The 22619-nt window shown below is 43.3% G+C and overlaps 1 protein-coding gene across 3 annotated transcripts in view; it reads right to left on the reverse strand.

Annotated features, from left to right (window-relative positions):
- Positions 1-990: 990 nt before the first annotated feature.
- The window catches only part of rptor (regulatory associated protein of MTOR, complex 1), a 132599-nt gene continuing 110970 nt past the window's right edge, over positions 991-22619 (reverse strand). For 2 of the 3 annotated variants that reach the window (XM_007888666.2, XM_007888665.2), the window contains exons 27-35: positions 21826-21950; positions 18515-18619; positions 15522-15569; positions 8431-8537; positions 6634-6761; positions 5564-5650; positions 5052-5168; positions 2647-2776; positions 991-1682 (exon numbers count right to left, since the gene is read on the reverse strand). In XM_007888666.2, coding sequence (XP_007886857.1) covers positions 1614-1682; positions 2647-2776; positions 5052-5168; positions 5564-5650; positions 6634-6761; positions 8431-8537; positions 15522-15569; positions 18515-18619; positions 21826-21950 — 916 coding nt within the window. In that variant the 3' untranslated portion in view covers positions 991-1613. The remainder of the gene's footprint in view (positions 1683-2646; positions 2777-5051; positions 5169-5563; positions 5651-6633; positions 6762-8430; positions 8538-15521; positions 15570-18514; positions 18620-21825; positions 21951-22619) is intronic. The other variant, XM_007888667.2, reaches the window with a different exon arrangement.

The raw sequence follows: 22619 nt of genomic DNA on the forward strand, positions 1-22619 counted from the left end.
AGAGCATTCGTTTAAGATAGGAAGGATAACTGTCCCAAATATATTTCCTTTACTCTGTGTTGGGGCAGAAAGCTTGACCTTCCATACAATATCCGAACGTAAGATGTAACTCACTAAATTTGTGGGTCATATTTTGGATGCAATGCAATATAGTAATGATGCACTATCACAGACTTCTAATGACACGAAGCAAGAGATCATGAGCATCTGTTTAGTGACAAGCAAGACCGAAGGGACAGGACACTTTACTGAATCAATTTATTTTTCTTCACCCAGATATTCAAAGTTTCCTTTCCTTTGCAGGTTTCCCACAATCAAGCTTCTCACTTGAAGCCTTCAATACAGAACGTTCGTTATACACTGATGTCCTCAAATGAACTGAATCTTAGCTTTGTTTTTTAAAAATCCAAAATCTGAGCAACTTCTGTGAAATTTCAGGTCAGGTGAACGGCGAGGTCGGTAATATATTCTGTAAGAACCCAAGTCAGGTTCCTTTTATCCACCAGAAATCTCCAACGGCTCCAGGTTAGACTTGCACGTGTTGAATCAGGTGTGTATATATTTTTTATATATTAAAAAAATTAGATAAATAACCTACAAGATCAGCCTTACCGAGTCTCAATCTGCTGAATTCATGAGTCTGAAGGCCAGATACATCCTCTGGGCCAAATGATTCACTTGAAACAGCACCAGACACACAATGACAGGCGATTATCCACTTCCTTTAATGTTTGCTGTTGTGTGTTTTTTTTTGCATTGAACAGCAGTGACAAAGGCCCTGTGCTCCTGGGTCAGTCTCCCCCCTCCCCCACCCTCCCCCCTCTCCCCTCGTTCATTTATCGTCGGGTTGGATCTGAATTTCCTGAATTACAAACTTGCGATCATTTTTTTTCTTCTTCTTCCTCCTCCTTTCTTGGTCGGTTTAAAAAAATAAATCACAGGAAAAACAAAAAGGGGATTGGGGGAGTGGGTGGGGGGGGGGGGAAGAGAAAGAACCCCCCCCCACCACAAAATCGGAAGGAATACTGTACAGTTTTTCCCCAACCCCCTACCCCAGGAGATCATGATTCTATCGGCCTAAATGCTTCAGTAACAGGGTAAAATAATGCTCACAAAAATCACACCGCTTTTTGAAGGTGCGAGCGTTTTAATACTCTTCAGAACGGTCGCTGGTATTTCTGCTAGTCTCTGCGAGACTCCTCTGCTCAGAATGAAGGGGCTCTCTGATCGCCCCGGCGATCACGTCCGCAAAGGGAAGCCACTGTCAGGTTAAGTTATTATATTAATTTGAACGCTAAAATCTAGTTCACGGAAGGAAAAAATAAAAACAATAACAAACGGGAAGGAAAGAAAAAAAAACACAAACAGGTCTCGTGAACATTGTGCAGCCTCATGGTCGATGCACTGAATTGTTCTACAGTAGCAGAAAATATATATATGTATAGATATATATACTGGAGAAGTTCAAGTCACCACTTGGAGCAGCTTGTCACCATCGACATTCAAGTAAATAATTTCGATATGTACATTAGAAGTAATATACAGCCTCCGACTATACGTCAATCACGTCAATGGTGTGAAGTAGATTAAAGCAGGGCTTGGCGGGTTCATTGTTATCTGATTCGCTTCTCTGCTGAATAGATAGACATATAGTAGTCATTGCTTCCAACAGCTAAGTGAGGCTGTGGAGAGAACAGAAAGAAGAACACTCAGGTGCAGGCTGGCCAAAAAAAAACAGCAACAAAATCACATTTGTAAAGTGCCTTTCGCGTCGGGAGGACATTCCAAGGCGCTGAAAAGGGGCAAGGGCAAGGTCGGGCACAAAATAATTAGCAGGAATAATAATAATATGTACATTTGATAAAGCACCTTATCGCGTCGCAACATCTAAAAATACCTCACAGGATTTACTGTTAACAGTGGCCAAAAATAGCTACTACTAACTGTGAGGACTGGACAGGAGACAGACGAGGTCCTAAGGACTAGAGATTTCATTCGCTGTCGTTTGTCATCCCACCAAGGCTGGCAAATAATCTCCCTCTGCCAAGATGGAGTTGTAAAACTCTACGACATGAAATGGAGTAAAAAGCTCAAGTAGTTGGTCAATGTCATTGTGCTGTCATCTGTACATCCAGATCGCCTGGATGTACAGCAATTTTTGCTGTCCGTGAAATACACAGGGCTATTTTCCGATCTTGGTGGCGCACACACACACACACCCCACCCACACACATACACACGTGTACACAGCAAGGTCAGCAGATGTGACGACAGGCTGGAGATAAGCCCCTGCGCAAAGCCTCCCATTAAAATAATAACCCTCACATTGGATAGAGCGCCTTTCATATCGAGAGAAAGAGCTGACTGCAAATTGCATTGACTGTGCATTTTCTAGGTGAGCACGGTGGCTGACTTGCGCAGAGTGAGGTCCCACAAAACAGGCTTGAAGTGAACGAACCGTTTTATATGGGTGATTGTTAGCCGGGAAACCAGGAGAAACTCCATCCTTCACATACAGGCACCTCTGCCGCCTGAAATGCCACATTAACTGTCTTAGCCTGCCAGAGCGTTTCATCTTAAAAATGTAGGATCTCAACAGAATCGCGTCTCAATTTGGGAGCCAGTTTTTCCCCAAATGTCACTTACCCAGAACGGATGGAAAGCCAGGCAGCTGATGGCCCCGATCCTCTGACCCATAAATCCGTCGTAGTATTTAATATTGCTTATCACATCCCCGTTTGCATTATATACAGCTATGAACTGATTCATCGAGCCGCTGAAAGGTAAAAAANCACAAACTGGTTTATTATCGCCTATTTGACAAGTTAGTTTGGATACAATATTGCTTCACATTCCCTGAGAGTTGGAGTAGCTCTGCTGGTTGCACAATGGGTTGTAAGTCCAGTTGGTATTGGCTTGGAATTTCAGTGGATCTATTCAGAGCTTCACCCCTCGTGGGCAGTGAAGTAGTACATGCTTAAAATAATCTGCTTTATTCCCCTGAGTGTAACAGGGGAATTAAAAGGCTCCCTAGCCTCTCAATGGTTCTCGTGTCAGCAGCAATCCAAAGGCTCGCCTTGTTTGGCTCCTCAATGTAACTTGGATGCCTAGACAAGCAATTCCATCACTTCAGACAACACTGGATTCCTCCAGTACTGCACTGGAGAGTCAGCCCTACGCTGTGATCTCACAGTTCCAACATTGAGCTTGAACTCACAATCATCAGAGAGGAAGGCATACGAAGACATCTCCGAGCCAGTAAACCTCAATGACCAAAGAAGAGCTGGGAGATCTGCGAGCTGCTTCAGATGTTGACCTTTCCCAGTTGCAATAGTGTCCCCCGAACCTTACTTCAAAAATCGTCTCAGCCACATTATACTACCAAGATGTGAAATAACCTTTCAGTATGACAAGTGCTAGAGCAGGCTGAGTGTGTGGGCTGGATGGCAGCTCAGCTCAGTCACCAGTTGTTTCTCGTAAACCCAGATGCCTTAACGTTAAAAATGGTTGCGCAAAGGAAAAAACACTGCAGGTTTAGGAGTATTTACCGTCACACATGACAAACTTATTAATTCATTAACCTTTGCTGTAATTGAAATAAGGCGCGGAGGAAGGAAGAAAGATTAGTCATATGTATGTGCTGCGTTCCTCACTCTACCAATAGAGCCACCGCCCACATTGGGGCAAGTCTGCCAAAATACTGGAAATCAGCAAAAAGAAACACGTCTCCGGAGAGGGATTCTTTCAGCCAGAACCACGAGGCTTCCCATTGCCACCCAGTTACCGACTTTACCTATAATAATTATGATAATAATCCTTGCGTTTGATACACTGTGTTGAGAGTCTCAAAGCCCTTCGCAGGATATACTGTAAGGTGGAGTGACTTGTGTATCTTTGTGGGCAAAACGTGGCAGCCAGTCCCACAAACAACCACGGATTTTTATTTTATTTTATTTTAGTGACCAATTTTATTTTGAGGGATTTTTTTGTTCAGGAGAAGGACTTGTGTCTCAAAGTTTAAGAAGAAAAAAACACGTTTTCCTGAACCACAGGAAGACCGCGCTCACCTTGAGCCACCCAACCACCCACACATTTACATAACTCCGACCCTTTTCCACAGAACGAGGATTTTGATGCAAACTCAATACTTTTCATGTCAATTCCCATTGGGTACCTTGTTACTTCGGGTTAACCACGCTTCAGGTAGCGTGCACAGACGTGTGGGAGGCTTTCATGACTAAGTGCGTTAGCTGTTTAGGGATTACGGCTTCCAGTGTTTTGAGACGATAATTTGAAGGTTAGTGAGGGAATTACTGCAGGAAAGTAGCAAGAAAGCGTTTCTTCAAAGGAATAATGATTTAAAACAATAGAATTGTTCTGGAAGTTATATTTACTTCTTTGTACCAGATACGCAACAACAAAAAAAAAGGTTTAGGGATATCTCGGTCTTTTCAGAGAATGTGATCCTCAAGGTTTGAATAGTTCGTCTGTGGCTAGTTGTGTGTTTATTGGGATGTGTCTGACCAAAATAAAATGAACGCTAGCGTTTCACAGTTGGACTCAGAGAGAAGTGTTTCATCTCTACGTTCTGAACTGGAACCCAGGGTCTAAGGTAAACGGACCACAATCTACACTCCAGGGAACACTTCACTAATCAGTGAAGAATACCCTGCACTATTACTGCACATTATTCTTCAAGACATCTCAAAGCCCTCTATGGTAATGACTGTCCGTCAAGTGTAGTGACTTTTTGCAGGCAAACGCTGCAGCACTTATATACACGGTACAGTATGTATTGTATGTGTAGGACTATTGGCAAAAGGAAGTGCCAAATTCATTAGGTTCGGGGTTTTCGACCGTGCAGTTGGGTTACGACCAGGTTCAGTCCAGGGCTGCTGTTCTGACTTGTCCTTCAAGTACATATTCTCAATGGTGGCGGAGTTATGTGTACTATGTAATGTAATATGTACATATTGTATTGTAATGCAACCCAAAACCTCAGGACAAATAATGAAACGTTTGCTACCTCTCACCGTTTTGAATTCACTTACCAAGCAAACAGATTAGCCTGCGGGTGAATGTCCAGCGCTGTCAATCCTTTTACAGTCTGAATTACATTCATGGACTCCGGCATCCGTGGGTCATAGAACCGTACATCTCCATTTACACTGAATAATTGAAAAGGGTCAGTACATCTGGCTAGGACGGACAAGGCAATCTGAGCACATACAGGAGGGCCAGGCACATTGGCGTCAGCAGAGTATTAATGACGAGAAGCTGGTCAATACTTTATCAATACAACAAATGATTTGCAGATCTTGTAATATTATGCACGGACCTTCAATGGGAAAAAAAACCCCGTCACTGCACCTAACTTCCGATAAAATAATTCACCGGGCAGTTTGTGAATCAGTGCCCTCGGCCCTCGATACTAAATAATTCACAGCGAATTACACACTCTAAACCATTATACGTGCTATTATAAATGCATGATGGATCCTGGAGTTCAAAGAATCAGCTCAATTATGAATGAATAATTACAGGACGGTCAACTTAGCCTCACCTGACACTGATGATATTGCCATCGGGACTCTTCTGTAGATAGGCTTTCACCACCCATGCAGCATGTTCTCTGTATGTCATCACACGGCTGTAAAACAATCAAAAAATGCAGAAGGATTTAAAAGAGAGATGGATAGATACTTGGGGCATAATATTAAGTGATAATGTCGGGTGGGCAGTGGGGGGGATGGGGGAGGAAGGCAGTATCCGAGAAGTTGTAGCACGTAGGTTGTGGCAAAATAGGCTCGATGGGCTGAATGGCCTCTTCTTGTTCCTCGTTTCCAAAGACTCCCTCTCCCTCTCTGCCCCCTCCCTCTCTCTCTCTCGCCCTCTTAGTTTCCAATATTAATAGTTGCATTTGCTATAGCACCTTTCACGTCAGGAGGACATCTCAAAATGCTTCACAGGGATATAATTTGCCTGAAGCAAGGATTAGCCACTTTTGGTTAACTGCTAATCGAGGAAACGTTGAGTTATGCTTCTTATTATTTTTTGCTTATACATAAAAAAATCTGATTGAAGCAAGCGAATATTTCCGAAACTGTATTAATGCGATTTATCAAACTGAACGTAAGGTTAAATAATGTACATGCCACATAACAAGTGATGGATGCGGTTGGGTCACTTATGAAGCAAAATAATAGATATATGAAAATCTTTTCTAGCTTCGGAATGGGTGCATTTTAAACAACAACGTATCTAAAATATAGAGCAGCCCAGTTCTTCTCACCGGATTGCAGCAATATCCTATGCCCGCAACTATAAGAAAGATGAACGTGAACAAAGTCATTTCCAATGTGTCGAGAGAATCTTTGGAACCCAAAGCCAAAGCTGCTTATAAACTACATCAATAGCAAAACATTCAAGGTCTACTTTCTTTCAGATGTTCATCAAATGTCAGTGCACGAGCAAAGTAAATGGCTCCTGTTCCCCAAATCTTGGGCCAAGAGTTTCCAGAGTTAGTTAAGAGTGGTTAGAGGACAGGATACTGGAACAACTGATGCTGGAATGGGAAGACAATAGAGTGGGGGATTCAGGAAGGAGATCAGATGGGATGAGGAGCCTTCTCACCATTCATTTGGAGCCATTCTCCTATCGTAGATACGGACAGAGCCATCGCCCAGACCCCCAGCGATGAGCGAGCGACTAGAATCACAAGAAAGGCTCGTCACACAGCTGTCTGCTCCTGTAGGGATATCCTAGGGAGTAAACAAAAGTGAAGTTTAATACACCATTAAATCGACGATAAACCAATTGCGCCCCACTTTTAGATGCAGAGAAATTGTGGCATGTGGGTATCCATGAAACTGGCCTGTCAGAGGCACTAAACTAACCCGCATCAAGGAGAGCTGGCTCAGTCTCTAATCCACTACACGTGATTCGCACAGCACAGGGGCACAAGGTGTGATGTGCTTAAAACGCTTCAATCCTCAACTGTTCGAGTGAAAGAGGAACTGCAAAAAGGGCAATACAGACTGGTTGATTCTGAACTCTGCAGAGACTGGAATTCATATTTCAGAATCATCTCGTTTTTGGCACGTGGCCAAAACAAAATACTCTAAACCTGAACAGCCCCGGTAACTTTTTCCTCAGTCTCCTTAAAGATGATTCTAAGCCCAGACCCTGGCGTGCGTCACATTTCCTCTGGTTGGAGAGCTTCTGAGGTAAGCAGCTGTCCATCACAGTCAAATCAGGTTGTCCAGAACTAACTGTAGAATTGAGCTGGAGTCTGACGATCACAAAAAGCATGAAATATTGAACCTTGTCGCACGCACTAGAAAAATTCAGCATTTTTGAGCTCCCCACAGGTTAAATGTCAACACGCTGGACTGGAATTGGAACGAATCCAAGAAACAACAGGGAATCAGACCCTACACGTGAAACTCCAACTCACACGACAGAAAGATGAGGCGAGCCGACAAAAGGGATAACCGCAGTTATAATTATCACGTGGAGGGTCTAAGTTACGGAATTTCTTAATACTGAGTCGGATAAATTGGAACCGTAACTGCAACATGCAGGAGTTCAACAACAACAACAAATTGCATTTATACAGTGCCCTTTCACGTGGGGAGGACGTCCCAAGGTGTTGGACAGCAAAGGGGTTGGAATCAGGATCAGGAGGGGCGCAAAGCAAGTTGGGTAAGGGTGGCAATAATCTGCAGTTTGTGGAAGGAAGGGTTGGGAAGTTCATTCCGACTTCCGTCATTTACCTCCTGAGAGGAGTTCCCGCGGTTAAAAGGGAATTCTAACTGGGTTCTTTAAGGAATCAGTTAAGGAATTACTGCTAATTACCTTAAAGAACGTCTCCACGCTGTCACAATGGAGCACTTAGTCAGCTCATACAAGCCCATAGCTTTCAGGAACAATATCCGCCACTGTTACAGAACACTTGTTTGAAGGGATGACCCCAGAGGCCAAGATTTCATTGACTGGAAGTGCATTATTGGCTGTGTTGTTATGAGCCATGGGAAAGCTTCTCGGCGTCGCAGTTTGCTGACAACCGTAGATTTGTAGCAGGTGTGTCATGACAGACCAATCATCAACAAAAGTGCCCTCCTTCCCTCACCACCCCTCATGGGGTCTGTAAAATGACCGCCTGACTAACAATCAAGGTCAGCCACTGAGTGTACTTGCTGATGATGCTGTTGCAAGACACCAGTTTCCTTTCCAGTTGGATGAAACTTCAATCTCCAGTGACGGATGGAATTGCCCTTTGAATCTCGCTGGTTCTATTTCAACACAGACTCGTAGAGAAGGATTGCTGTAGCATAAATAAGGGGGCAAACGTATCAAACTGACACTCGTAGCCCTAGTATCCACCGGCTAAATATTGGCTGTGGTCCTCAGGACACTCGCGATTCTTACCTGTACTTTCATCTCTCGATCTGCGTCCCAGATTCGGATAATGCGGACATCTCCTGATGTCATTAACAGTCCGGTCTCCTGCTCCCAGTCCACAACCATGCCAGCACCTGAACACAAACCAATTCCATCATTACAGGCTGCAACACTCAATGTCAAGCACTTTCCACACAATTCTCTTTTGTCGCCAACATTATAAAAAAAAGAAACTTCTGTTCGAAACTTTCTGAATCTATATAACACAGCAGCGTATGAAAGATTTATTAGCCATCAATTTTTCACAATGATCGCAGTGGCTGACATTCCACAGCGAGTCTTAAAAGTCTTCAAAATACCGAAGCACATTATAGTAATTTAGCTGTGGGTTCAATGTTATTGAATGATAAATAAAGTTGCTCTTTTTATGATCAGCAATGTGAAACAAAACACTCCCACACAACACAGTACTGTACACAGTAATGCAGGGGGGAGGGAGGTGTGGAGAAAAGGGAGATGTATTTCTTTAGCCGAACTCAACACACACCGTAAGCAGACAGTCAACTCATAATGGTCGCTTAAAATAATGCACAGTATGTGTTTGTGCAAAACAAAAATTATTCATTTGACCTTGTGAGTTTCCATCAATTTTCTCTTGCCTTATTAACCCCTCCAACCCGCGCCCTGATACATAGCTAAGCCGTTCCCAGGCTTCCACCTAAGTGGTTCTTGAACTGGCTGCTGGAAGAAGTATGAATGAGTCAGTGGTTAATGTGCTTTCTGGGCAGGAAAGGACTTTCGTCAACCGAGTACCTCCTGACACAGTTTGGGATTAAAATGTTGAGAAAACGCCTCCTGAATCCCATGATTAAAGTGTATATAATATTGCACCTTAAGTTATCTGCACATAAAACAAAATGCACACTGAGGAAAGAACTGAGGCAGACAGGGGAAAAATCCTGCCTATGGGCTTCCTACCTATGATGCATACAGACCGCAGGCTTCACATGCATAGGGAATCCCTATAGCTCCAGTGAAGCGCATGAGCTCTGCTATAATTGATTAATTCCTCCAGCACTACCAACCGCCCACACAAGATAAAGTGTTTTGAATGCTGCAGCATGGCCCTATCCTATTCATGACACGCTGCCTCTGTAGATTCATCTATCCAGCCAGTCAGTCGTTTCATATGATATTACTCTCAACTCAACGCACTGCCATTAAAGCTACGTGTGACGAAGCATGCCTGATTCAACAAGCAAGTTCGCCACTTCTATAGGTGAACTGAGAAGCAGCATTGAGGAACATCATGAAACTTGCGGGGTTGCAGAGGTATTAAACAGTGATACATTCGTAAACTGGAAAAAGCCATTCAATATCTTAATTGTTTCGAATCAGACCGCTCTGTAAAGAATGGTATTGAACAAATGTTTCTCATCATCTCGAACATGCTGCAGACCACTTTAGGTAATCCTGACACCAAACCGATCGATTTCACGATCCTTACACTCGTTTTTAAATGCCTTCACACCCCGGCACCTCCCTATCTCTCCGACCTTCTTACTCCCAACCCACTGCCTGCTGCCTCCGCTGGACTGGCTCCAGCCTTGTGCTTGTTCTGTACTTAGTGACGGGTGAATATAGGGACTAGATCACCAAGTTGTATCTGGGGCAGTTTTGTGCTGCTGATTTTGCAACACACCGCCAAAAACTGTTTCATTTGGAAAACATTGTCAATGTGTCTTCAAACCAACTTTACTATACAACAACAACTTGAATTCATGTAATAGAATGTCCCAGAGCGCATCCCAATGATGGGTTCAGATGATATATTTCAACGTTTAGAGTAAAATGTATAGACATGACTGTTTCTTAAATGACTCCATCTCAATGCAAAGATTCCCTAAGATCCCTCTCGTGGACCAGCTAACCTTCCTGAATCCATCACCTTCACTTCCCGATGCCATCATCTCTAAATTGGAAGAAAAAACCATGGGAACGAGCCCGTTCCATTTGACATTTTATTGGATGAATCCCATTTTTCAAATTTATTTCCTCAGTATGTATCCAGCTGCCCCACTGAAACATCCCGATCGATTCTGTATGTAGGAACGTTTTGGGGTCAGTGTGTTAAACATTGTCATACCCTCTGTGTTGAGAAATGTTTCCTGATTTCCCTTCCCTTTGATGGATGCACTCATTGGCATCATTGTGAATTCCTTCATCAGAGGGAGGAGTTGGTCCCAATGTTGACTGTTGATTTCTCTTAATTGTTTTGAAGATTCTGGCTCTTCCAGCTCCAGCAGGATGTGCGGGAGTGAACGATGGTACCTTTCCTTTGTGGGAAACATCATTTCTTAAATAAATATGTGCAGAGAGAGGAGAGAGAGAGACGCTACGCTGTTAAGTTTCTATCCCTCCTCCCAAAGAAAGGCTTCCCTTCAATTACTGAATACTCAGAGGTCGTTTGCACGGTGACTCTCTATGATTTTCTAGCACTGACATGTTGAATAGTTGGAAGTTCAGATGCAGTTTCTGGAGCACGCAGACGCTGAAGCAGCATTTTTGTTTAATATCTAAAAGAAACGGGTGCCAAGGAATATCCAGGGGCAACAGAAACATGATGAATTTTTTTTTGTTAATCTATTAAATCTGCGGGGATTCTGTATAAATCCGCAGGCCTCCTGATTAGGAATATAAACCTCTATAAATGTACATAATTAAAGCAGCACAATGAGACAATAAATCAAAGGTTGGGAATTATTAAAGTGATGGAAGAAAGAACAACACTGTTGAAAGCCTTCGAAACTGATCAGGCAATGCCCAAGTAGCTGCAGGCAGCTGAGATTCATCATTCTGCCAGTGGGGCATTTAAACAGACAATTTGCCACCAGCCTTCCTCCACCCCCAGTCAAGTTTCTCCTTTCCTTCCTATCTGACTCAAGGAGTTTTGTAGCTCAGTGGTTAGAGCACTCGCCTCGCAAGCAAGAGACCTGGGTTCGATTCCTGGTAGGGCAAAACCTTGGGCAAGTTTCCTTACTCCACACGCCTGATAATAATCCCTCAAGAAAAAAACAATAATACGTTGGTCACTTCAATCCACGACTGTTTGTGGGGACGCCACTATGTGCAATTGGCTGCCGCATTATATGGTTCACAACCCAGGAGCACAGTCAATGCTCTAAAATCTCACTGATGGCACAGCTCTTGAGTTGATCCAACCCACGTCTTTGAATGCTGCACATTATCGGCATTTAAGATCAGAATCGTCTTTCACGAGAACCACGTTTCTCTCTCTCTCTCTCTCTCTCTCTCTCTCCCCTCCCCCCAGCATGTCACATTGCCCGTGCTGCCAAACACTTCCTCGCCGACAACGCGACAATTTGTCACCACCCAATTGTCGCGTCGACTGTACTTCAAAAAAAAAGGTGAGACATCATTGGCTCATCAACGGATTAAGTGGGTAGGTTTGAGTCACAATAGGTCACAACCAAATTGCAATTCCTTACTCCGGCTGCACAGTAATTGAACGTTCTCCGATGCACTTTAACACCCACAGGAACACAGTGATAAAAGGGCATTTTTTCTAATATACGCTTTAGCTATCCGGTCAATAAAAGAGCCTAAAATTCTGCACGTAATACCAGCTTAGCATCTTTTAGGAGCTGAAGCTGCTTTTTTTTTATATACAGTAAGCCCTCACTCTCCACTGTCTTCCATCAGATCCCTTGGCATCAGTTGCTCATTAAATCTTCAGGCAGGTTTCATTATTTCCAGTTTCTAACAGGATGCTGGCGAGAGTAGAAGGAACTCCCTTTCTAACGCACTGAATCAATAATAGATGCTCAGCTTCCACTCACACAAGCAGACAGGCTCATATGTACTTTCCTCTTCGAGGACCGACTTTACTAAACTTTTTTTTTGGCAGCAGCGAAAACACAAAAGATTTAAGCAGCAATGCAGCGCGACCTGGAGCTGCGAAAGCTACTGCAATTATTTGCTGCAACCGTTTCTGCAGCGTCCGAAGCTGCTGCTAAGAAGCCAAAACTTCTCAAAAGTGCTTCACAGGTAATTGCAGTCAAATGTATTGCGTCGATGCGAACACTCTCAGAGTGACAAATGTCACTTAACAAAAGTTTGGATCAAATCCAATTAGAACGTCCTGAATTATTTACATCACAACCAACTGCATGCAGTGGGCAGTGCTCGACTCTCCACCAGGAGTGTTAGAAATTGTGCTGATCATCAGAAGCACTTAACATCTTAATTATTTAGGGCGCTTTTTTTTATTTTATTTTGGCGGAGGCAGTCGTTACTCAAAATCAGCTTCCAAGTGTAAATGCAGGCTGTGAGATATCACACAAGGTTCAGACCTCATCTCGCACACAGGATTTAGTAGATAAAAAGCTGCTACGAGAGTCCTGCTGATAAATCACTGGTTAGGAAATCCTCTTGATGTCTGCTATATTTCAACTGCGGGTCTTCAATCATTTAGTGGCTTTTTTCCGCCCCCGAAAAAAAGAATGCACGCAGTGAACAGTCAAGGAATTTAGCCCATGGCATCATCAAGGAATAAAAGATGCCCTGAAGTCTTTAATTAATCATCTCTAAAGCACAGGCTCCATGTCCCTGATATGCTGCTCTGACGCAGGAGTTCAGAGATGCAACAAATACTGAAGTTCGTATTGCATTGGTGATGTACTAATCAGCATGTGTTTAATGAAAAGACCTGAATTGAATTCTGTGAAGCGAATCATAGTACTTCAAGTTGGACAGTAATTGAGGCTTTGCATTGGAGTATACACCCACATTATTTTTTAATTCAGCAACATTAAAAAAAGAGAGTAATTTCTCCACCTCCCCACATCATTATCCATTCACCACACCACAGTTGCAACTTACACTTTGAACTGGCCTTTGGAATAACACTTGCTCTGTGCTTCCCTTGGCTCTGATATCCTCTCTGCACTAAAGGGATGCATCTGTCTCTCCCCACCCCCCACCACCACCACCACCTAATTCTTCCCAAAGTGACTGAGCTCAGGAACTCAGCCGTCCCAAGGGAGGGAGGGAGAGGGAAGAAAGGGGGAGAGAGAGAGAAAAAAAATCAGTCGGCCATCAAACCTACGTCTCACCATTAAATAAGACTGCTCAGATGAATGTGTCTTGTATGATATTATTTTGTACATTGCGAGTTGGGTGCTGCTTTCTGAATCGCAGATTAGTGGCGCTGCGAAAATGCCTTCCTGAAACGAGCTTTCAACGGGAGGTTAAAAAGTACACCAAGCAGAACTAATTCTCAAACTATTTTCTCATTACAATTTCTCGTTAAATAAATCATGTGCGGTGGAAACACATTTAATGTAAAAAGTCAAATGATGAATAACTGAGCATCAATTGCTGGTCTTGGCACAGTGAGTACTTGACAGAGTGTACACTTTTTTTTATAAAATAAAAAACGTCATCATCAAAAAGCAAATCATGAAAGTGCATGAATCTTTTATCTCGAGGAAATATTCATTTACAGCTTAGGTACGAGGGAAAGAATATAATCCTTATGTATATATATTAAAAAAACCTTGCATTTGATATAGAGCCTTATCATGTCTTCGAGACGTCTCAAAGCGCTTCACAGAATATACTGTAAAGTGGATTTACTGTATATTTGTGGGCAAAAACGGTCGAAAGAATGGTAGATTTCCTCCATCAAGGCCGGTCTCAAGACCTTTCTCTTTAACCGTGCCTTCAGCTCCCCTCGCGACTCTCTACCCCCTCCTCGCTCCCTCCCTTCCCTCCCCTCACCCTGACCATTTCCCCCCAATGCTCGGGTCCTGACCCAACTGTACAGGGCCTTGGGATGTCCTCCCAACGTGAAAGGCGCTCTATATATGGAATCTTGTTGTTGTTGTTGTAGATAGATCAAACAAGGAGCGATAAAGCAGTGGAGCAATGAGCTGGAGGTCACAGGATTTCAAAGCAAAAGTCTAGAAGGCTGATGTAATATTAATAAATAATAATCCTTGCATTGGATGTAGCGCCTTATAACTCTGGTGAGACATCCCGAAGCGCTTCACAGGATTTTATTGTGAAGTGCAGTGACTTCATGTTATGCGGACGAACACGTCAATGTTAGGCGAGTTAGGAGGGAAATCATGTTCATTCTGAAAGGTAGAGGATATCCTCGCGAAGGAATACCCCAAGAGGGGATGGGTGGAGACATTATACAAGATTGTCTTCTGCTGAGGCCGACACATTGCATTGTGATGGCATCTCCCAGTGGTGAAATCTGACATCTCCAGGAATGTCTTGTCCTCCTGCTCAATGCAAGCATTGTCGGGAGAAATGAGAACCTGGAAGATCGCTGCTCAATTGCCTCTGAATCGATTATTACATCAGAGAGATGGGCAGATCAACTGAAAGCACGAGAATGCTTTGGAAGGTCTGTTCTGACGAAGGGTCGTGGACTCGAAACGTTGACTCACTTTCCTTTCTCCATAGATGCTGCCTGACCTGCTGAGTTTTCCTAGCTCTCTCTGTTTTTGTTTCAGATTTCCACCATCTGCAGTAATTTATGTTTTGAGAATGTTGGTTGCAATGCACAGCATTGCTGCTTTGATTGAACCTGTGCTATCATCTCTCAAAATTGTTTTTTGTTTCCATGGAACAACTGTTGTGCGGGGACGGTGACGGATTTGGAAAGCCAGATGGAGGAACAAACAATACAGTTGTCTTTATAATCGTATTCAGCTGCAAATCCACCCTGCCTGCCTGCCTGCCATGCAATAACATGATGGGATGGAAATGTCTACCATTTTGTTTACAATAGATGACTGATATACTTTACCACAAGTGTTCAAATGTCACCGAATATTGCTATCAACGTCTCCATTATTGTAGCATGCGACAAACAGCTTGCTAAGAAGGCAGACCTTCTTTGTCTAGCAATTCCTATGTTTCGATACAAAACAAAGTAAAAAAAAAGCTGGAGGATGCAAGTGCTGAGAAGCACAAAGAGACAGAGGGTGAGCTTTGGAGGGAGGTGTGAGCGGGTTGTTCTTGCCTACGCTATAAGCATAGATGCCATGCGGATCTCTTCACCAGGCGAAAGAAACACTCACCTCCCTGCTTACTTCTGTCAAGATATATTGAAAGCCTTCTGGTAATACCTGTGTGGAGACAGTGTACGAGGGGGTGATGTGTAAGGTAAGATCGACAGCCAAGCAAATGTGAAGCAAAGAAAAACAGAAGGCAACGTAAACGGGTAAACGGAGCATTTCAGCACAGCTGGAAAAGGCAGCAAAGGGCCGAACAAATAGAAAGTTTCAGGCAAACATGCAGGAAGAAAAAGGTGGCCTGTTAGACAGAACCCACAAGGAAATAACAGAAAAACAGATTGCGTGCCTATCTGTCTAGTTAACTGTGTAATCAATGGAAGAGACATGAAATTAGTTTCCCCTCCGTTTTCCCCCCCATCTTATACTCTCTGTCATTCCTCTCACCTGCATCAATGCTGTGATTTAAACAGCAAATCTGGACAGTGAATAACAGCAGTGAATTCATCTTACTATCCTTTGCGATTCCTTAAACACAGGAGCCCTTAACCGAGCATTGAAGACTGATGGACATTACCTCGATAACATGAAGCAGGTCAGTTGGCCTAATATCCGTAAGTGTAGAAAGTCACCTATATTAGAAGGGATACGTTTGCTCATAAAAGTCATTGTGGGACCAAGATTGTCAGAATTGAAACTGTATTCAGCAAAGGGAAACAGATTTGGTGGTTGGTGGGAGGGTGAGCTGGGGGTAGCTACCAGGTTAAGATTGCTAGGCTGCCCCCACACGGTTGTACAATTTGCGCACTCACACACACACGCACGCACACATGCACACAATGCCTTTGATCACTGTTGGAAAACGCAGGCACCAAATAGCAAGAAACGACGGGGGAAAAGTTCAAATCTTCCCACTAAATTGCCCCTGGTACTAGACTGAGCAGGTTTGGGCTGATATGCGGGGGAGTGCTCTGAATTATGATGGGCCTGTGGTTCAGCATTTCCTCTATTGGGTGACTCACTGTCGGAAAGAGGTCAGGTCACATTGGACCCTTCTGTGCCACTGCAAATGTGATTTTAGATAAAACTCTACGCAACCCCCGATTGATTACATACAAGGAGGCAGCGTTTGAGGCAGAGAGAGCTGTATCACATCGTAAAATAAATCTGCATTTAAAATGAATCTCCTGGTGCACTTAAGTTGTAAACTTCAATCAATTTGTCACTTTTGCAAGTCAGAAAAACTCTCTTCCCCTTTCTCAACCCCTACTGCGATTGACAACAGCGGGCAGGCAACCTGTCACACGAGGGGCAGGGAGAGAATTGGAGGTGATTGGCAATGATGGCCTTCAATAATTTCCTCAAGGACATAATTTCCTCCAGGAACCTTAAAGTGAAAAAAAATCTCGGCCAACATTATCGACCTGCCTGTTCAAGACACGGCAGGATAAAATTAGGTGCCTCAATGTAGGTTAAATATAGTTTTGATGGCCTGAGCTGAGGATTAAAATTGCAGGTCTCTTGCTGGTTTATTTATTTTAGCAACTCAAAGACCACCGCTTACAAAAGGAATTTGCTGCACAGCCTGATCTCTGTGATAATTGGGGGATGCTCAGTCTCTGAGAAATATGCAGTGTGCAGCAGATTCCCCTGGTGAATAATAGCAATAAATATAGGACAAATCCATTGCTATTATTCACCTGCAACCTGAATGCATGTTTCAAGTGGGGGGAGGGGGTGTTTGCACTATTACTGGCTGCTGAAAATAGACGGTGAGAGATTTTGACAAAACAGTGAGCAATCTCTTGCTGCTTGCTCAAGTGATGTAGAAGATATTAAGCTTGCTGGCCTTTAGGTTTAAATGTAGTTTCTAACAGCTATTAGCACATAGTAAAGCTACTTTCCCCTTTTTCATCTATTCCTGACCCTGCAAAATAGGTGCCCTTAAATGATTTTTTTAAAAATTGATTTTTTTTAAGAAGTCTTAAATACTAATAATTCTTGCACTTGATATAGCGCCTTATTGTGTTGATGAGACATCTCACTGGACTGAGTGACCAAATTTAAATGTTTTTTTTAAAGCGATCTGCCAATCGACCAACAACCAGGGTTCCTACTCACTGCTGGGCAATCGCAGGCACGTGGAATAAGGAAACTTGCCTATGGTTTTGCTCTGCGTGTAACTAGTGGATTCCTGCGGCTCCAGTGGCAATGAGGTAGTGTTGGAACAGCTGATGTGTGGGGCGAGCTGCTGTGTTCCTTCAGGATTTCAAACTTCAGTGCCATACTAGGATTTCACTGTTGTACTACAATACCAATGAGAGTTTCCCCTCCACCCATCCCGCTTCTCACTTTTATAATGGTACATTCGAAAATACGGAGGATACTTGGGAACAAATGAGTGTGAACACGTACATATTCAAAAGATATTTGCTGATACAGGCCACATTTTATGCTCTCCCGCCCTTAAGTATTCCACGACTGACTAATGCAATAATTGGTTACAAAGATTTACTGCAAACCTCTGATACAGACCGTGTTTACTCTTCTTAGGCAATTGATGAAAAACTAGGACTCTTTCCAATCTTCGCTGAATTGCAAATAATAAAACTGAAGCAAACATCCATGCACTGCATTTAAGAGGAAACCTGAAGGAATGGAGAGATATAGGCGAGGGGAACAGGAGGAGAAAGGTTTGCGTGGAGTATATAAACACTGGTGGTCGATCCTTTCCTTTGGATTGCTGATGAACCTATACAGCGGCATTTATAAAGTGTTCTTTAGTTACTTACCAACTTCGCTCTGCAATGGCCAGCCAAGAGAATCAACTCTCCAGCCAAGCTTACACAACACTTGCCATTTTTCCTCTCCAGGTGGTCACATGATTAAATCACTTGGCATTTAGGCTCTTCTTTTGCTGGTGACGGAGCCGGTGTCCTCAGTAAATCTGGTTACTCGGGAGGAAAAGCAGTGCAGCATGCAGAGCCATGCCGGAGGGAGAAAGCAGCCAAAAAAAACACACCGAACAGTAAAGAAACCCTCCTTCCTGCACCACTCACCTCTGGTAGTTGGGAGCATGTCAGACAATCCTTGCCACGCAGTCACCATCTCTGGATTCTTCTCCAAATCTGCAAAGTTCTTCCAGACTCGGATTGCTCCATCGTCTGGGAAAACACAGTCATAGAATAAAACCTCAGCTTAATTTTTCTTTAACGTAATATATATATTTTTTAAAAAGGGGCAGGATAATGATAATATTCCTTGCATTTGATCGAGTGCCTTATCACTTCGTTTAGAAGTCTCAAAACGCTGCACAGAATACACTGTAAAGTGGACAATACTGTGGCCTAACAAACTGAACTTTGCTTATGAAGAACAATGCGGAAGAAAGCTCTGTCCATCAGGTAAACCATTTTCATAAACCTTCCGGGAGAGCTTTAGAATTTGACAGCTCTGTCTGCGGTGGGCACGATACACAGACTCCCGACAACATTCAAGCTCTGAAATGGTTCAATTCCTATCGGCCTCTGAAAAGATTTTTCGCATTCAAGTGATGCAGCTTTGGACAGTTCCCTGCAGTCACAGACCTCAGCGCTCAATACTCTTCACTGGGCACCTCGCAGGTTGAACACATCTCAGAAATACAGATTCAAGAACCTTTGTTATTGAAGACAAGGCGATTGACGAACCTTTTTCAAATCAATTGTATAAAAAAACTTTTTTTTTAATAAATTGCTTTGACAATGAAAGCGGACAGAATTGGAGGAACGGGCGATGAGGAATTGGAGCCCAATCGAACGAGGGGGCTGACGTCTCCTCTGGATGAGGGGGCCATTAACTCCGGATGAAATCATTTCAATTGCAAGCGTCAATTCAGCCCCCTCAAGTGCAGAGGTGTCAATGACTGAGAAAATATTACAAGTGATACTTATGTGTAGCGGGAGTGAGTGACACAGATTGCAAAACCCATTCAAACATATGGAGTGGTGTCAATTTTTGAGAACAGCGTAGCTCTAAATAGATCGGAGTCCTGATCCGAACTGAGTCGTTCTCTTCCAAATTGAGTGGTACTCGACAGGTCTACGCAGAGTGACTTCAATGGCTCCTTATGGCCAGCTCCCTGACGCAATCAGCGCTCACGCAAGGGGAGTTTTTTTTTTTAAAATGACTTGATTGCTAATCTTTTTCAATCCTGGCAGACACTCTGAAAGTTTTTATCAACGCGATACCACCCGTCATCAGAAGTTGTTCCTGAGAAATCTGTTTTATTGTGGGAACCAAAACTTTGAAAACGTCTGGGTGGGAGGCAAACCGAAAAGCCACATGACTCGCTGTACAACATAATGGCGGCCGCCATCCTGTACCTTTTGTCAGTAACGATTGTTCTACTCAAATGAAAGCTCCAACACAACGTCTCAGTGTATTGTTGGAAAACATTTTCCTCCCTCGATTGAATTTTCCAATACATTTTGGAGACAGAACAAGCATCTTAATGCATCTTGTTTTAATCTCTGAATCAAAATGAAAGCCTCCCTAAGCCTTCCTCTTTTTGTACGTTTTTAAACCTCAAGCACATTTGATTTTGGAACCGACAGAATTAGGCAAAGCATCAGGAGAAGCTTTATTCCTGTTATATAAAAGCTAAAACTATAGATTTTTTTCTCCATTAGCAATACATTTTGAATTCTTCGATTGTGCTTTCCCTCAACTCCTCCTCTCTCTCTCTCTCTCTCTCTCCCTACTCAATTCTGTCTTTTACAATTTCTCTTTTCCTCCCTTTGGCATTCACGTCGAGAGGACTTTACTGTAAAGTGTAGTTAGTGGCCGTGCATTTCGTGGGTGAAAGTGACAGTCTGGTTCCAAAATCTAATTTTTCAGCAAACGAGTGCTGACTGGTGTCTGAGGTATTTCAAGCGTCAACAACAATTTGCATTTATATAGCGCCTCTCTCGCAGAGTTAGCGTCTGAGAGCTCTTAACAAAGCAAGGAAGTGTCTATGACTAGATCCTATGAAATGCTTGTCAGAAACAAACCTGTACAGCTCGACTGATCAACAGTGCACAAAGGATTAAAGAGAAATATGTGATGTTCTGTCCTTGTAGTTTATCTGGCACTGAGATTGGAAGTATCTTCAGCACAATCAAAACATATATTATATATGTGTATAATTATATATATATATATAAATAAATAAGAAGAGGTGGCTTCAATTTTGGACAAATGTTAAGTGCATATCATCAAATGTGGCCACAGTAATCCAATAATAAAGAAAATGCTTTGGAGACACTCCGGAGAGCAGCACCGGTGACTAAAAGCATTATTCGTTCCTGTAAAAGTAAATCCAAATCCTACTCATTATCTCTGAAGAGCAAAGTCCAAATCGAGCCCTTATATTTATGGTGCTTCCTAGAATGGCACCTCAGTAGCCATATCTTAGCAGGATTACTCCAAAACACTTCAATTAAAATGAGACCGTCTGAAGATGTAATTGCTGACTTATGTCATCTCCGCTGAGGTTCAATGAACTCTTTTTCATCAAGTTCTTTGTGCGAAAGATTGAACAGATTGTGAAGCTGCCAGAATTTTTTAACCCCCAACTTTGTGACGGTTTAATATAACAAAGCGGGTCGCAAAGAGAGGTAGAAAAATAGAGTTGGGTGTCGTCTGCCTACATGTGGAAATGTACCCCATGTCTGCGGATGACATCCTCAAGAGGGAGCATGTAGATCAGAAAGAGGAGGGGGCCAAGGATGGATCCTTGGGGTACCCGCAGGTAACCAGGTGAGAGCGGGAGGAGAAGCCGTTTGTGCAGATGTACTGCTGGCAGTTTGTGAGGTAGGACTCGAACCAGGCGAGTGCGGTCCAACTGAGGTGGATGATGGAGGAAAGGCGGTGGAGGAGGATGGCGTGATCGACTGTGTCGAACACGGCGGAGAGGTCCAGGAGGACAAGGAGGCAGAGGGAGCCCTGGTCACAGATAGAGAGGATGTCGTTTGTGACTTTCACAAGCGCAGTCTCTGTCCTGTGGGCAGGGCGGAAACCAGACTGCCCACCGGTTTTGGAATTGGGAAAAAGGAGAAAAGCTTCTTGGTTACCAAGAAGATGTTCACAAGCTGTAACTATTGTCAAGTGCAACTTGCGAGCAGGTCCCAAATGCGGGTTTCACCGATTGCTTCTAAGTTCATCACGTTGGAATAAGGTCTTGCAGCGGGAGACTAAAACTCCAGTCACACATGAATATTTCATTCCAAAGCCACCCGAGGAGTCAGCGTTTCAAACTACGGAATGACACACTTGTAATGGGAAAGAAGGGTTGCCCGCTGTGAGGTTAATATCTTAACAGGTTCTTCCATTATTAATACCACTTTACCTGTGGCTGACAGCAGGAGTGAGGAATCCTGTCCGTTGAGGTATTCCAAAGCCGTGATCCTCGTATACCGGGGATTTCCGTTGTGGAAATAATCAAGCTTTTCTCCTTTCTCCCAATTCCAAAAGCTTTGAAGAGAGTACAAGATTAAAATAATAACAATAATCCTTGCATTTGACACAGCGCCTTTTCACATCTTCGAGACATCTCAAAGCACTTCACAGAATATAGTGTAAAGTGAATTGACTATATATTTTGTGGGCAAAACCAATCGCGCACGGCAGTACCCCACAAACAGTTGTGGATTGAGTGACCAATTTTTTTTTGGAGCAATTATTAACCCGGAAAAGCGATCCGCCAATCAACTAACAACTGAGTGAAGGAAGAACTTCTTCACTCAAAGGGTGGTGAATGTATGGAACTCACTACTCCAAAGGGCTGTCGACGCTCAGTCCTTGGACATATTCAAGACTGAGATAGATAGATTTCTTATTGCAAAAGGGATTAAGGGATATGGGGATAAGGCAGGATTAGGTTATTAGCTGGAGTTAGATTAGAAGATCAGCCATGATTGAATGGCGGAGCAGGCTCGAAGGGCCGAATGGCCTACTCTTGCTCCTACATATCATGTTTTGGGTTCCTACTTACTGCTATGTAAACAGAGGCGTGTGGAGTAAGGAAACTTCCTCAACGCTTCGCCCTGCTGGGAATCAAACCTTGGTCTCTCGCTTGTGAGGCGAGTGCTCTGCCCACTGAGCTACAGGACTCTGTGAAGACTGTTACTGTAACATTTGCAT

Source organism: Callorhinchus milii, unplaced genomic scaffold (genome assembly GCF_018977255.1).
Source record: "Callorhinchus milii isolate IMCB2004 unplaced genomic scaffold, IMCB_Cmil_1.0 Scaffold20, whole genome shotgun sequence".
Taxonomy (NCBI): Eukaryota; Metazoa; Chordata; class Chondrichthyes; order Chimaeriformes; family Callorhinchidae; genus Callorhinchus; species Callorhinchus milii.